Source organism: Selaginella moellendorffii, unplaced genomic scaffold (assembly GCF_000143415.4).
Source record: "Selaginella moellendorffii unplaced genomic scaffold, v1.0 SELMOscaffold_47, whole genome shotgun sequence".
NCBI classification, from domain to species: Eukaryota; Viridiplantae; Streptophyta; class Lycopodiopsida; order Selaginellales; family Selaginellaceae; genus Selaginella; species Selaginella moellendorffii.
The window spans coordinates 56371-71991 of record NW_003314308.1 but is presented as its reverse complement, the minus strand read 5'-3'; the positions used below and the strand labels follow the sequence as shown (position 1 = coordinate 71991).

Below are 15621 nucleotides of genomic sequence, written 5' to 3'. Positions count from 1 at the left end.
CAAAAAATATATAAATTACCTTGTTAGAGTTTAGATTGTCCTCTTGCTCATAAAGTAATTATTCTCCCTGTAATTTTGTTAGTCACAGACAAAAGTAAGCTTATAGTGTCTTACCTCTACTTCATCCTTTTCTTCATTGGTTTGAATATCCTAGAATAAAACCAATGACATTAATATAGTTGTGCTATGCTAAAAAGTCATAATACCTTGTTTTGACATTTTAATGTACTAGTATCTTTTCCTTGCTGATATATGGAACTTTCATATTGAAGACATTTTTTGGTCTGAGATCAATAAGTTTTGTTTTTGTTTTGCAATATTCTCTAGTCATTGTAACTCATACTTTGAAAGTATTTTAAGAGCTTTAGGCAATTTTCTTTCTATTTACAAAAATTACAAAATAAAAAATTGTTATCTAAACACTTTACCTTGTTCTGGGATTGATTTATATCTTGTATGCTCTTCTTTTTTTCCTGATTGAACAATCATTTAAAATTTAGTGGTTTTACAATTTTAAAATTGAAACTTAAATGAATGCTATAAGTGTCATAATTGGCTGAATCTTCCTCCAACTCTCCAAATCTGGATACAAGAAAAGCATGCTCAAGACTTTTAAGCTGGCTGCAAGAGGCCATCATCTAAAACAAATCAGTGGGGGTCAATTGGGGACCTCATGGGGGCAAAGGATTGGTTTTCAATGGTGTAAGCTAGGTGAGGACATATGGTATTTAGGAATACAGGTGAGAGTCAACTTCAACATAGCAACTCAAAATGGCACACTTCTAAGAAGAATCAAGACCATGATCAACAAAGGGACTCCATGAAAGCTTGGGCTTGTGGCTTGGGTGGTGCTGATGAAGAATATCATCTTCCTATTCATCTGGTATCATCTTTCAATATGGCCAATGTTGGAGACAACAATCAAAAAGATGTGCACCATCGTAAAAAATTATGTATGGAAAAGGGCATTGGTTACAATGAAGTCAATAACAAAGGTGGTGTGGCGATTTATTACCTACCTTCAAGTATTAAGAGACCTAATGAAGTACAACAAATTAATTATGTATTCAAGCATTTTATTGATAGTTAGGATTATGACCTTGACACTTAAGGTTACAATCTTGATAGTTAAGACTCAAGAAAAAGGAATAGTTAAGGGGGAGAGTTAGCATTTGACCCCTATCCTTATCTCTATTATATTCTAATCTATCACAAATGCATATCCATTTGCTTAAGACTAAAGTATTTTAGTGATGTTAAGTTTATCTTTATTCACAGCCACTTGCATGAGCCTTCTTGGGGATTAAAGGTTTTAAATTAATTTCTAATTGATTCATGTGTTTGGTAACTTGTTCCAAGGTAAGAATTACTATACGAACACAAAATCAACAACATCAAAAACCCTCTATTTTTTTGCAACTATAGTAACAGACCGGTGCAGCTAGTCACAATCGCAAGCCAAACTACACTAAAGAACTTCTCTGAGTCTGGATTGCTATTGTTGTGCCGCAGCACCAAGTGAGGCACAACAAGCAAGGCTCTATGCTCTATGGGTGTGCTCCATGGGTAGTTACAAGTTCACCAGAATCAACCATGCCTTGAGCTTCGGCTCTACACGCCACAGTATTAGAAAACAAGCTCTTTACATAAAACTCTTTCCTTGGGTAAAGCCAAAAAAAAGAGAATAAAACAAGAGGGAAGACTTATCAGCTGTGTGTGCAACACTGCAATCGCGGAGGAGATTGAGAGCTGGAGGGGAGGCTTGTGTGGTTAGTTACAAGATGGCCACTAAAGGCTTGCATGGAATCTTGAGAATCTTTTTAGAAAGGTGGCATTTTATATGAAGCAATGAGGAAAGGTTTTTGGAAGTCATTTATCTAATTTTTGCATCAAGAGTTTTGATCCGGAGGCAATCAAGGGTCCCTGGTTGGACATGTTTAGATGCATGGGCGAAGTTTACACAATGCTTATAGTGCGCGAAGCTTGAGATTTGCAGCAACGAGGCGGACAAGATCTTGGTGTTTTGTTGTATCAGTGATCATCGTGTGTGTGACAATGAGTGGGATGAGTGAGCGTGAAGATCATAAGCACATGTGAAAAACACGTGCTGAAAAACAATGGTTTGGCTGCTTAGAGGCTTTCAACTTTGTTGCACAGCTAGAGAAGGAGATGCTCTTAGAGCTCGGGATTGCCAAATTTGACAAATATATGCCTCTCTTGTCATTGATCATGCTTGCGTCATCAACAGAGCTCCTCCAGCTCATGCTCCAGAGGATACATCTGCAAGTACAGTAGATGCCGCGTTGGTGGAAATGCAATAATATCACATTCTCCTCCAACAACACAGACACAGCAAGCAGAGATTTTATAAGAGTTGAGACACCTTAGGACGTATGCTGCTGATTGTCCTCCATGCCATCGTCTCTTTTGCAATCACTGCAAATCGAGTACACAGGACGAATTGTGCTGTTGGAAGTTACACCCTGAGCAACGCCTGCAGCCTTAGTAGGTTCTGCAGCACCCTTTGGTGGACAACTCCTCGTTTGCAGCTGAGTCGAGCTATCGTCAGACTTTTCAGCAAGGCGCGATCAAAGCCCCGCCACCTTTGGACAAAGGAAAGAAAGTTGCTGGCATCCATGCGGTCGGTCGCCGCAAATACTCGAGGTCAAGCAAAGAAGCCTGTGCCTTCACACGTTGGTTTAGGTCCAGATCCCCCCAAGTGAGCTCAGTGCCTCCTTTGCCAGGAGCAGCAGTGGGAATGCACCACGAGATTTCCATGCCTTCTAGCAGCAGAATCTCGCATACTCAAGTTCCTCAACATGTCACACACAAGCTCCATGATTTACATTTGGATGTTTCTCGCAGGGATTTGTTGATCATGGTCATCGGTGATTCTCCACCTTTGCCTTCACCTCAGACACAGCTCATGAAAGTCGTCCAAGTCCCTTTCACAAACAAAATATAAAAGAGATAAAAGAGTGCGTCATTGATGCCCATCCCCGGCCATGGCCCAAGCGCTCAGGGATTGGCAGCTAAGTAATCCCGGGGAACTCGGCGATCTCCTGCGGCATCCATTTCCCAAAGAAAGGGTCGTTGTGTTACTCGGCGATCTCCTCGAGCGCGGAATCTCCATTTCCCAACGAAAGACCTAGAAAACCCTAAAAACAGCATGGAGAAGGATAACTCGGCGGGGGATGGGTTTAGGGTTCTTGGGACAATGCGGCTCGGCCGGCTCGATGGGCCAAAGACGAGGGAGATCGTCGCCAAGGCGCTGATGCGCAGCAAGCTCAGGAACACGCGGCGCGACGCAGAGGAGCCCTACACTCCGCCGCCGCCGCGGCCGCGCGATTCCCTGCTGCTTGTCGCCACAGTCGCCACGCCAGCATCGGTAGATTACGATCCGGCCGAGGCGACGGGGATCGTCGGCAAGGATGTGGAGCTCCTGGAATGCCAGGGCTGCGAGGCGACGACGGCGACCCTAGAAGGTATGCTCCGGCACTGTATCAGCTTCAAGGCGGCACCGGATCTTCGCAGGGTTCACAATCACATAGTCATGACCGAGCGCTGCAATCGATCGCTGGGTACGATGCTCATCACGGCGTATGGAAAATGCGGCCTCCCCGACGCGGCGGTATCGGTCTTTCGGGGCTTGCGGCGGCAGAACGAGCAGGGCTGGACGGCGGCGATCGTCGCCATGGCCGAGAATGGACGGCATCGCGACGCTTTCAATCTCTTCCGGGACATGATACTGGATGGCTCACCGCCACTGCCCGTGACTTACACGGAGGTTCTCAAGGCCTGTGGGGAGATGGGCGGTCTCAAGGAGGCCAAGCTCGTCCACTTTTGTCTCGCGACCTCGCGGTGGCGCTCGCATTTGCCCGTCGTTAATCAGCTCATCGATACGTATGACAAGGTTGGAGGGATCGAGGAGGCCAGCAAAGCTTTAGGATCTGTCATCGTTGACGCTGGATCCGAGACCTGGAAGAAGGTGTGGGGGACGTATAAGAAGAGAGGACAGTCGAGGGAGGCGCTCAAGCTGTTCCTCAATATGGACCCGGCACAGCAAACGTCTCTAAACGCGAGGATGTGCCAAGAGGCGATGAATGCGTGCTCGAGCCTGGAGGACGCTCGAGCGCTGCACGCACACTTATCGTCGTTGGGGATGGCCACCGAGTTTGAGACTGCCAGGCGCTTCCTCGAGCTCTTCATCCGGCTGGGCAGCCTGAAGGACGCCGAGGTGGTGTTTCAGAGTGTAAAGACAAAGAATCTGGAATGGTGGCAGACGATGATCCGAGCCTATGCCGCGGGCGGTGATATAGAAAACGTTCGTCGTCTCTACAGAGTGATGAAGTCCCACCGAATGAGTTACAATAAGAAAACGCAAGCACAGATCTTGGAAAGCTGCAAAACCAAAGGGAAGCTTCTATCAGTGGAGGCTATAGCGGTTCCAGCGTGATCAAAGTAGACATGGCCGACATGGCTAGTGGTATTGCAAGCTTTCGTTGGCGTACTGTTTGAAAGAGTGCATTCACCGTAGTGATGAAGAAGAGAAGTGAGCATACAAGGATGGATTAAATGACTACGGAGCTCTTGTCTAGGATGACGGAGGCAATACCCGAATTCAGTAAGCGCATCTACTACCAGTCCGGATTGAGGGATGAGATTCAGGACTGGCTGGGACGGACACCACCTTTGATCTGTTAGTGTGGAAAGCAGAGAAGAGCTTGGGGGGAAGAAAGAAGCCAAGTTAAGTTCTGAGTTTGAAAGGAAGGCTTCTACGTCAGACAAGGCAACCATGGTAAGCCAGAACAGCACTAGACTCATTGGGCTACCAACCCAAAAGACTATTTCTCGTTCTGTGATGTGGTCATCGAACAGAAAGTTCAAGCAGGACGAGAAGGGACATTTGGTGGCAGCGACGTCCGTTCGCTAGAAGAAAGATTATTGCTGAACCCGCGGGAACACGGAAACAATGGAGCTGCTCATCGTGGCGTAGACCAGGAGCAGGATGAACGTTCTGATGTTTTGATCTCGTGATTGTACAGAAAGGCTTGTTGAAACTTGACCCCTGTTTAGGAGTGAGTGTTGTTCACCTCTAAATATTTATCAAGAGAACAAACCAAACCTTGAAAATGCTATTGGCAATTTAGTCTCTATCTGGTAGTTGGCCACAAATAAAGGGACTTTCAAGTGGTCCCGACTATCTCGTTGTCTATCATGCCTTAGGTGTTTGGAGGCCCACAAGAAACTCTCGCTCTCACTGATGGTCCTGACTTATTCCTAGTATCTTACTGGTCCCCGCATACTGTTTCTTTAAATTGGACACATGAAATGCCACTTCTATCAGATCTGCTGTTTTCAGATAGTCATGGCCCTGGCTCCAGTTACCTGCATCGTTCTTGTGCTGCTCGCAGCTGTCAATGCTACTCGCGTCGACAATGAAGCAGGTATATTGCAAATTTTCATTTGCGTAATGCTGAAAAGTGTTGTTCCACAGACACGATCTTTGCGGGAGGGGTGGATGCGACGCATGATCCACGATATGTGTCTACTATCCTGGAAAACAAAGGTGCTGCAAATATATTCACCCCGGCTGAGCTCTTCAAACTGTTGTTTCCATCATTTCTTTTGTGTGCAGCACTAAGCAGCGTTGTTGGCGAAACTTACTGTTGCCTCAGGAACGGATGGGGCTGCATGCAGGAGTGCGAGAAAGGCAAAAATTACCAGTGCTGCCTTAAGAATGGGTTTGGGTGCATGCAGAACTGTGAGACATCGAAAAAGTACTCCTGCTGTCTCAAGAATGGATTTGGCTGCCTGTGGAAGTGCGAGGATGGTGTGGAACACTACTGCTGCGAGCGGAATGGCTTTGGCTGCACCAAGATGTGTCCCAAGACAGTCACTACTGGCAACCTGTAAACTGGATATGAACTGTGGCTCTGGATATGGATGTATGGGTTTGGTTGCCGCCTGAGTTTAAATAAAATGCTACTATTATACGCGGAGCTCTCTCGGCTCCGCTAGTAGATCTCCCCTCCTCAAAGCTAACTGATGCATTTTTTAATTGAAGGCACTAATCCTTAGGTGCTCACTTTCCTTGCAAATCAGCTAAGACAATACTTTATACTAACTTTGTGGTTGACCATCTGAATCCCACTGGGAGGCCTGTGTCGAGGAGGCAACTGCGTTTGTTCGTTTAAAGGAAATCAAGAATCCTTGATCATGTAGGGTTTCGGGATTTCAAGCGGGTGGTGGCACTCGATGACATTACTGCCTTCTAGCTTTCTAAGGAAACGTGCAACTCAACAACATTATGGGGAGTTAGAAATTCATACATAACATGCATCTTCTTTAGATGTATCCTCATTCCTTCTTGCGCTGTCAAAGTGCGTGGATTTTACCAAAGTTATCCTGGACAATGTGTTGAGAAGCAAAGGCAAAATTGTACGTCCCAGATCCATTCGGTCTGTGTTTACTATGGTTACTTATGTAATGTGGTTTATTAGGATAGGAAGAGTGCAAGTGCCATCCAAGAAGTACTTGTGCTTCCTGAAGAATGGATTCGGCAGTGCAAGGCCTATTTTTCTTAAGTTGGAGGCACTAGTGATGCGAGCGATGCTCGCTTTCCTTAACGATATCCTATGTCTGTGCCATAATTCTCTACCTCGAAAGTACACTTAACTCAGAAAGGTGAAATCATTTAATTAGATTAGCTAAACTGCTGGGTAACCTCATGTTATTGTGATACTCGGTCTTCAATCTATTCTCAGGCTTTATGACTACCATGTTATTATCTTCACTTTGTGCTTTTCCTGCAGAGGATTCTAGAGTGGTGATACTATTGGATCTGTCTGATCACGTCCTAGTACGTGTCAATTCTTCGTGTGAAGTGTCTGGCAGCATTTGCCACGACTGAGCCGACAAGGAACTCTCGCTGTCTAGGAGACCATCACCAGTGACCACATATGTGTAGAGATTTTCTTTGTAAAAACAAAAGAGTTTGAAATTTTTGTGTTTTTAAGGGATTTAAAGTCTCATACTGTAATTAGAGAGTTTCCCAACAATCTTATTCACTTATTAAATTTTTCAACTGAACTTATAATATTCAATACAAAATTAAGAAAACTATTTAACTATTGATATTTTTATAACAAATGGGTAACTGTTTCTGAAATATATCAAAGAGTTTTGTAAATTAATAAATTATTTTTAATTTTTTTATCTAAATGTAATATAAATATATCTTGGACGTGTTTCTTGGTATAACTCATGTAACAATTTACTTTTATAATAATAATATTATATAACAACAACAATATGTATAGCATTTTTATTTTTATATATATAGCAACACATGTTGCATCCCTTTAAAAACATTGGGCTTTTATTTTTAAATTAAGTTATAATTATAATTTTTTATATGAGAGGTGATATATTACTTTTGCATCTTTTACATATATGATTATTTATTTTTTAAATAATTATTTTTATTGGTATTTTGTATTTAAGCTTTACAAATAAAGTTGTGGATGGCCATACATAGTTGTTTCCTTTTTTAAACTAAGGCTTATTTTTTTTAGTGAAACTAAACATTTAGAGCCAATTTTAAACTATATATTGCTTAATTAAAATGTTATAATCTTCACAATATTTTTATAAATTTTTATATTATTAAATTATAGTATAAATTATATAAAAAATTTACAATTTTTTAAAGAATTGTGATTGAAATTACATCATAATGTATATATTAATCTTAACAGAAATTTCTTAAACAAAAATTATCAAGAGTATGAGACTGTTTGGAATGCCAGAATGGGATGCTGTGCTTATTCCAAGATCTGTTTGTGAGAATGTGGTGAGAAGTGACATTTAGGATCTAGATAGAATTCTTAATGCTCTCTCTCTCTCTCTCTAGATTTGGCCTTCTGAATAGATATCGCAATGGTGAACTCATTGATCTCAACGAGCTCTGCTTGTTGCTATCCAAGAAGACACAAACGTTTCAGGAGCCAATTACTAGTGATAACTGTCTCATGGTGATTGACAAGCCCACGGTATGGAAGAAACGTGAACAGAAAAAAGTGTTGGATCAATTCTCTCTGCGTTTCCAGTTGTTTTGTGCAGTTTCCTTTTTATGATGGCTTCGAGGTTTCACCGTAGGCAAAAGTATCACAGCCGATTCTTACTAACTAACTTCCATTCCAGTCAATGCTCTAGAAAGATGACCCGTTAAGCATCTGGGTTGAACGATCTAGTGTCACCAAGTTTCATGCTTCTCATAGAAGCCAAGCAGAGAGTCAGAGTAACGAAAGAAACTCACCAAACAGATTGCCAGGCAGGATCGCGGAGGATATCGTGCGCGGATGGACGCTGGTCGCGTCTTGCTGTCACCTTGGACGTGTTGGTACGCCCAGTCGGCTGGTAAGACGTCAATCACACCGATTCACCAAAATAAGCAAGGACGTTGCACAAACTGCAGTCAAACCTGCCGGGGGACACCTCCAATGAAGTTCGAAGAGTATAACGCCAAGCGCGAGCATGTCAGTGTAGGTCGAGTTGCTCCGGTGCTCTCCTTATTTTTAGCAGTAAGCCAACAAATGAAGATGAAATAGATGTTTTAACTTTCATTAGCCCTCCCAGCTTGATGAGTCCGTCATCGTTGTGTGATATATCCCGATGATCACCAACGTTGTCGTGTACATGCCACAACTTGAAGAAGCTGCCTAAACGCATCTGACTCACCGCCGAGGAGCACCAACTGGAGCAAGCCAAAACTCCATGACAATGTAGACTTTGGACTTGCCCATTTCCTCCTGCCATATGTCAAAGTATATGTTGGGATGTTTACAGCACTAGAGCATATCTCCCTCCTCGAAGACGAGCTGGTCCCTGGACTTCGTTGCCGTGCAAACTTTGATGACATACATGTCGTCCTCCTTCCTACGGCACTTGTATATTTTGCCGGACGCGCCGTGGCCGACACAAGCGAGCACTTTGTAGCTGCAGCCTGGACAAGAGACAAGAGGCAACTCAGACGCTCAAAGCGGCCAAAGAAAGAAATATTGTATCCGCAGGAGTCTTCCGATCGATTCCACGATCCCATTCCCGACAAAACGGCCACGTCAGATGGAGTTTAGGGTTTAAGGAATCATATATATGGACGAGTCATTTTAAGGGTATCATGAAGAAGACACTGATTCTAGATTTAGATAATACATTGGTATACGCTCATAAGGTCTCTTCTGTAGATTTCAGCATGGAATTGGACACTCCACATCATGAAGAGACCAGGCGTAGGTGAATTTCTGGGGAAGGTTTCAAAAGTATACGATATCGTGGTGTTTAATGCTGCAGAGGAGAAGTATGTCAATGGTTGACCATCTGGATCCTACTGGAAGGCTTGTGCCGAGGAGGCTACATGGTGGCAATTGCATTGTTCTAAAGGACGGGACGAAAGTCAAGAATCTTGACCATGTCGGGTTTCGGGATTTCAAGCGGGTGGTGGCACTAGATGACATTATTGACTTCTACCAAGGTCATCAAGACAGCGTGGTGGTGGCTCCAAAGTTTGAGGGGTCAAAGGATGACCACTTCTTGGCAGATGTATTGCGCTGTCAAAAGTGTGTGGATTTTACCAAAGTTACCCATTGCTGAAATATTGGACAATGTGTGGAGAAGCAAGGCAAATTGTATGTCCTAGATCCATTCGATGGTGAATGGGTTGTTTTTAACTGATTATTGTATTTTTTCTGCCAAAAGTGTAGTTTATGGAAATGAATCTTAGTGAACTTTTGAGCTCAGGATTTCCTACATATTTCGTGTAAAACAAAATTGTAAGCTCTTTTGCTTCAAAAGTGTATCATCCTAGTAATGAGCTCACAAACTTTTGCTTGACCGAGCCCAAAGTGATGAAAGAGATTGGAAAAAAAGAGCTACCTCAGTGGTACTTGATACACTAGGCAAACATGAAGGCGAAGAAGACTGGGAAGCCGACCAAGACACCCGCGACAGCACCCAAACGTCATGTCGTAGCCAAAGTAACTCTCCACAAACACCTTGACAGTCGTGCATCATGCGTTGGGTGTCGTGAGGCGCACAAGATCATTTGCATACTGGGATGCGATCCAGCCATACAAATCCAATAGTGATCCACATACTCAGCAAGAAAAGCACAAAGTGGAACGGAATGTCCAAGAAAAAGCAAAAAGCTGTTAACAATGAAGATGAATAGGACGATGTTATTGTCCCAAATTCACAATAGGATCTTAGGATTGAATCACTGCCCTACAAGTATATTCACATGTGTTTTTGTTTGCAGCAGAGAAACTGCGGTATGCTGGTATTGAAATTAAGCTGGTCACCTGAGTGATTATAATGGTTTTTAGCCGATCAAAACGGTTTTAATGTACAATGTTTAAATCGTGATTTATATTTGAATTTTAAATAAGAAAATTTTGTGAATATGGATTTTCTTTATATTTTTCTTTATACGTAAAATATCTAAGTATATTGTAAGATATTCTCTAATCAACAACTCACTTGCAGTCAGTGTTTATAAAGTTAATTCTCTTACTTATCACTACTAATGTAAAGTATTCACATAAAAAACAACTATGAAGTTTTTATTTTGCCTCATATCTAGCTGAGAAACTCTATATTCTGACAAACCAATGTAGACCTTAAAAATAACTCTAAAATTAACATCATTAAGCCCTCCACACTCTTCCGTTATCTACAGGGCACAAAATCCAGCTTTTGGACGTGTTTTAAGATTGATGTTGATGGTTATACACCAAAAACAATGGCTAGCATATTAACATTAATATTCAATACTATTCAAATGCCTCAATCTAAGCAAGCACCTTCATTATTTGTTATTCTTCACATTCACGTATGCTAAGAAGTCAATGGAATCTAACAATTGGTTTGGAAGAAACAAGAAACCTGGATCAATTCATCTCTCTCTCTCTCTCTCCATTTGACTCTTTCTTTCTATAATTTTGCAGACTCGTCAAAAAGGTACTCGGCATTCCTGTAGGAAAACGTTTCCCTGTAAAAAAAGGTCAACAGGTCAGAGATGCGAATATTCTCTCTACAAAAATCAACAATCCCGCCACTTTCTTCATCGCATCTCCCGAGAATCGGGATAGCTCTCCAGCTTCCACTTGATCTCTGCCCACTTGAGGTGAGATGCATGGATCCTACAAGAAGCCAGCCGTGGACACCACGCTGTTGCATCTCTCGTCAATGTGCTGTTTACCAATCCTGTTCCTTGAACCGACCCTGACTACAAGAATGTCGGAAGCCCTTGAGTTTCTCAGCAACCTTGATCGAGAACAACTCGGCCTGGCAGAAATGCAATGAACTGGCAACGAATTCATATTTCTGAATCGAAATTGGCATGCTGAAAAAGACGAAGACTACAAAGATGACAAAAAGGAGCGAGTAAATCTAAACCACTACAACGATCAGCTGCAAACAAAGCAGCCAAGCAGAGAATCAGAGTAACGAAAGAAACTCACCAAACAGATTGCCAGGCAGGATCGCAGAGGATGTCGTGCGCGGATGGACGCTGGTCGCGTCTTGCTGCGACCAGCTCCAACACCTTGGGCGCAATTGATGGGTGTTGGTACGCCCAGTCGGCTGGTAAAAAGCCATCCCGGACGTCAATCAATACCGACTCCCTTTCCTACACAGATTCACCAAACTAAGCAAGCACGTTGCACAAACTGCAGTCAAACCTGGTCCGGGGGACACCTCCAATGAAGTTCGAAGAGTATAACTCCAAGCGCAAGCATGTCAGTGTAGGTCGAGTTGCTCCGGCGCTGGGGAGAGGAGTAAACTGCTCTCCCCTTCTTGATATTTTCGGTCGTGAGCATGGACTCCTTATTTTTAGCTGTAAGCCAGCAAATGAGAGATGAAAGAGATGTTTCATTAGCCTACCAAGACCGAAATCTCCCAGCTTGATGCGTCCATCATCCGTGACGAAGATGTTGTGTGGTGCTATATCCCCATGAACACCCACGTTGTCGTGCGAGATGGGCCATACCATAAACCCAACATGATTTTATCGTTGAAAGTCCTCCCTTGCCTACATGCGCCACAGCTTGAAGAAGCTGCCTAAACGCATCTGCAGGTGGTGACTCACCGCCGAGGAGCACCGACTGGAGCGAGCGGCCACAAAACTCCATGACAATGTACACTTTCGACTTGCCCGGCTCGCCTTCCTCCTTCCACATGTCGAAGTATTTGACTATGTTGGGGTGTTCGCAGCGCTGGAACATCTCTCCCTCCTTGAAGACGAGCGCGACATCCTGGTCTCTGGACTTCGTTGCTGTGCGAACCTTGATGACTTTGATGGCGTAGATTTGTTCGTCCTCCTTGCTACGGCACTTGTATACTTTCCCGGACGCCCCCTGGCCAACACAAGCGAGCACTTCGTAGCTGCTGCAGAAGCGGCCTGGACAAGAGAGACAAGGGGCCACTCAGAAGCGAAAAGATGCCAAAGAGAGAAATTATTGTATCCACCTGCTGCTGCAACTGGAGTCTCCCCTCCCTTTTGGATCGATTCCACGATCCCGGTCACAACATTCGCCGAGAGCATCTTGAATCTCTCCAAGCGTTGCGCCATTGCGAGGAATTGCCGAACATATTCTGCAAGTCATGAATCAAACCAGCAAAGAGTCGTGTCAGCCAACAAAAGGAATTCTTCGTACCAGCGTCAGGAGCAGCCTGCAACGCGGATGCATCATGATCAGTTTCTCCTGCTCCTGCTTCAACGAGGATCTTCGTCAGACAAGTGCAGATGTTTCAAGTTTTGACCAACCTGATCGAGCTCGGTTAATCGGATCCAGTGGGCGGGTCCTTTCGAGCATGACGTCGGATCGCTTCTGAGTGTGTAGTTTCTTCGGACCAGCAGCTCTCTTCCTCTCCATGGTGGACTCTGGTCAGTGTTAACATTGTGAGTCGTTGCTGAAAGCACAAAAGAGATTGAGGAGTCGTTACTGCACTTATCCAACGGCTGGAGCCTAGAATGCGCACATCAGCTGTCCGTCAATGGATTCACAACAAACTTGTTACAATTGCATGCTCACCTCCTTCCGCCTCGCCAACAGTAGGCCGCAAACCAGCAGCGCACTCACCTCTGCCCTTGCCAGACGATCACGGCAGCCCTAGATTTGGAATCTAAGCTGCATTGAGGATCGACGCGCTCCTCCGGCTCCCTTGGGCTTTGCCAATAGTAGGGTACAAGAATACAAAAAGGCCACGTCGGATAGAGTTTAGGGCAGACGTGGCACCTTTGGTCACCTTTTGTGGCCCTTCTCCACGGAATACGAGTCATTTTTTAGGGTATCATGAAGAAGACACTCATTCTCGATCTAGACAATACACTGGTATACGCTCATAAGGATCTCGTCTCTTCTGTGAGTTTCAGCATGGAATTCGACGATGATGCACCACTCCACATCATGAAGAGACCAGGCGTAGATGAATTTCTGGGGAAGGTTTCAAAAGTGTACGATATCGTGGTGTTTAGTGCCGCCCAGGAGAAGTATGTCAACCTTGTGGTTGACCATCTGGATCCTACTGGGGGGCTTGTGTCGAGGAGGCTACATGGTGGCAATTGCGTTGTTCTAAAGGACGGGACGAAAGTCAAGAATCTTGACCATGTAGGGTTTCGGGATTTCAAGCGGGTGGTGGCACTGGATGACATTATTGACTTCTACCAAGGTCATCAAGAGAGCGTGGTGGTGGCTCCAAAGTTTGAGGGGTCAAAGGATGACCACTTCTTGGCAGATGTAACCCCGTTCCTTCTTGCGCTGTCAAAGTGTGTGGATTTTACCAAAGTTACCCATCGCTGGAATATTGGACAATGTGTGGAGAAGCAAGGCAAATTGTACGTCCTAGATCCATTCGATGATGAATGGGTTGTTTTTAACTGATTATTGTATTTTGTAGTAAATGTTATAATTTTTCTGCCAAAGTGTAGTTTATGCAAATGAATCTTAGTGAACTTTTGAGCTCAGGATTTCCTACATGTCTAAAACAAAATGGTAAAACAAGAAAAACAGCACACCAAAATTTCAAGGTCTTTTGCCAAGGAAATCCCCTTTACATTGAGAGCCCACAGCTTTGCAACACCCCATGAACACCAATAGAAGCACGTGCCCACCTCAAACAACAAGCGAGACTTCAAAAAGGACATCACTGATCCAACATTTGATGCCAGAGGATAAGATGCTTAGAAGACTGATTGCTTCTGAGTTCCTTTATGTCTGTTGTTTAGTGCCTATGTGAAGCTATTGACAAAAAATGTGATGATCCATATGAAGCTCTTCACAGGATCATGGAGAGAGAGAGTGTGTCTTTGCCATGACATCCAGCGAAGTAGCAAGAGGAGTGATCGCGGTGCCTCCTGCAGGCATCTCCACGCCAAATCGCGACTCTTCTGCGCCAATGTGGTGATTCCAAGTCCCTCCCGCGAGGGAAGCTCTTGCACCGCCGCCTGGCCGCCACCCTCGACCTACGCCACCACCCCTTGTTCAGCAATCTCCTCATCCTCATGTATGGCAAGTGCTCCAGCCTCCCGGACGCATGGTCCGTCTTCCACGATCTCGTCCACAAGAACGCCTTCTCCTGTAACATCATGATCTCGACGCTCTGCGCAAACGGCCAGAGCGCGCAAGCGATTCATCTCTTCCTCGCCCTCGCCAGCGATTCAGTCGTCCGCCCCACCCACGTCTCGTTCGTCGCCGCGAAAAGAGTGCTTGGATTGTTCTCGGAGTCACTGGGACTGGAAAGTGGTGCTCTGGAGGAAGCTTTTGGAGGAGAGAGGCATGCGATGAGGATGAACTACTATCCACCTTGTCCGGAGCCGGAGCTTACAATCTGACTGGACGCTCACGCGGATCCAAACGGTTTCACTATACTCCAGCAGGACACCAGGGTGAAAGATGGCCTCCAGATTGTACACTGTGGAGCGTGGGTGCCGATCAAACCTCTGCCTGGCGCCTTTGTTGTCAACATTGGAGATCAACTTCAGGTAAGCTTTCTTTCGATCGTCATAGTCGTGCATGCATGAGATTTCCAGGTTTTGATTGTGTGTTATTCAGATTCTTTCCAATGATGCGTACAAGAGTGTGGAGCACCGAGCAGTTGTCAACTCGGAGCGAACTCGAGTCTCCATTGCTTCATTCTATGGGCCAGCAGAAGATAGTCACATTGCTCTGCTGGCGCAGCTGGTCGCTGACGAAGCGCCTGCTTGCTTCAAAGATAGCGTCTATGGAAATTACCTTCAATCGTTCTACGCTTCAAAACTAGATGGCAAAGCAGCCATTGAGACTGTGAGGTATTAAACTTTGTCTGCGTCTCGTTTAGGTTATGGTCATCCCACTCATTTCCATCCCTCCCTTAGCCATACATCTGTGGGTTGTTGATGCAATAGCTAATGCAGAGGGTCTCAATCTTTCATACAGCCGCCTTGCTCTATTGATTTGATCCAACATAGAAAACTGGTGACATGCCAGAAAGAAAAGAAGTATAGAAGAATTTACATGTAACGAAACAAATCAAGGAATTCTTTTCTGCTTTCTTTCCTTCTGGCAAGTCAATAATTTTCAG

The 15621-nt window shown here is 44.5% G+C and overlaps 4 protein-coding genes across 4 annotated transcripts; 3 read left to right on the top strand and 1 right to left on the bottom strand.

Moving 5' to 3' along the window:
* Window positions 1–3204: 3204 nt before the first annotated feature.
* On the top strand, window positions 3205–5092 carry LOC112350283 (pentatricopeptide repeat-containing protein At2g34400-like). Its single transcript, XM_024686212.1, has 2 exons — window positions 3205–4798; window positions 4879–5092. Exon 1 carries the CDS (start codon window positions 3218–3220, stop codon window positions 4454–4456), a length of 1239 nt encoding a protein of 412 aa, XP_024541980.1. The 5' UTR covers window positions 3205–3217; the 3' UTR covers window positions 4457–4798; window positions 4879–5092.
* Window positions 5093–5162: 70 nt separating this feature from the next.
* On the top strand, window positions 5163–6100 carry LOC9658317. Its single transcript, XM_002981076.2, has 3 exons — window positions 5163–5447; window positions 5498–5569; window positions 5639–6100. Exons 1-3 carry the CDS (start codon window positions 5327–5329, stop codon window positions 5914–5916), a joined length of 471 nt encoding a protein of 156 aa, XP_002981122.2. The 5' UTR covers window positions 5163–5326; the 3' UTR covers window positions 5917–6100.
* A 5875-nt stretch (window positions 6101–11975) lies between these two features.
* LOC112350203 (membrane-associated tyrosine- and threonine-specific cdc2-inhibitory kinase-like) lies at window positions 11976–13256 on the bottom strand. Its single transcript, XM_024686020.1, has 5 exons — window positions 13095–13256; window positions 12827–13028; window positions 12717–12770; window positions 12529–12654; window positions 11976–12460 (listed from the first exon to the last, which is right to left on the bottom strand). The coding sequence occupies exons 2-5, from the start codon at window positions 12933–12935 to the stop codon at window positions 11976–11978; spliced, it is 774 nt and encodes a 257-aa protein (XP_024541788.1). The 5' UTR covers window positions 12936–13028; window positions 13095–13256.
* A 99-nt stretch (window positions 13257–13355) lies between these two features.
* On the top strand, window positions 13356–14893 carry LOC112350202 (CTD nuclear envelope phosphatase 1 homolog). The gene is made up of 2 exons (XM_024686019.1): window positions 13356–13928; window positions 14423–14893. The coding sequence occupies exons 1-2, from the start codon at window positions 13356–13358 to the stop codon at window positions 14891–14893; spliced, it is 1044 nt and encodes a 347-aa protein (XP_024541787.1).
* Window positions 14894–15621: the final 728 nt, after the last annotated feature.

What these genes read in the sequence shown, in the direction of transcription:
- LOC112350283 (XM_024686212.1), top strand. Translation starts at nt 3,218, where the DNA reads ATGCGGCTCGGCCGGCTCGATGGGCCAAAGACGAGGGAGATCGTCGCC.
- LOC112350202 (XM_024686019.1), top strand. Translation starts at nt 13,356, where the DNA reads ATGAAGAAGACACTCATTCTCGATCTAGACAATACACTGGTATACGCT. An exon ending in ATCCATTCGATGATGAATGG is followed by an intron (nt 13,929 to 14,422) that starts GTTGTTTTTAAC and finishes TGCCTCCTGCAG; the next exon opens with GCATCTCCACGCCAAATCGC.
- LOC9658317 (XM_002981076.2), top strand. Translation starts at nt 5,327, where the DNA reads ATGAAATGCCACTTCTATCAGATCTGCTGTTTTCAGATAGTCATGGCC. An exon ending in TCGCGTCGACAATGAAGCAG is followed by an intron (nt 5,448 to 5,497) that starts GTATATTGCAAA and finishes GTTGTTCCACAG; the next exon opens with ACACGATCTTTGCGGGAGGG. An exon ending in TACTATCCTGGAAAACAAAG is followed by an intron (nt 5,570 to 5,638) that starts GTGCTGCAAATA and finishes TTTTGTGTGCAG; the next exon opens with CACTAAGCAGCGTTGTTGGC.
- LOC112350203 (XM_024686020.1), bottom strand. Translation starts at nt 12,935, where the DNA reads ATGGAGAGGAAGAGAGCTGCTGGTCCGAAGAAACTACACACTCAGAAG. An exon ending in GATTAACCGAGCTCGATCAG is followed by an intron (nt 12,771 to 12,826) that starts GTTGGTCAAAAC and finishes TCGTTGAAGCAG; the next exon opens with GAGCAGGAGAAACTGATCAT. An exon ending in GACTCCAGTTGCAGCAGCAG is followed by an intron (nt 12,461 to 12,528) that starts GTGGATACAATA and finishes TCTCTTGTCCAG; the next exon opens with GCCGCTTCTGCAGCAGCTAC.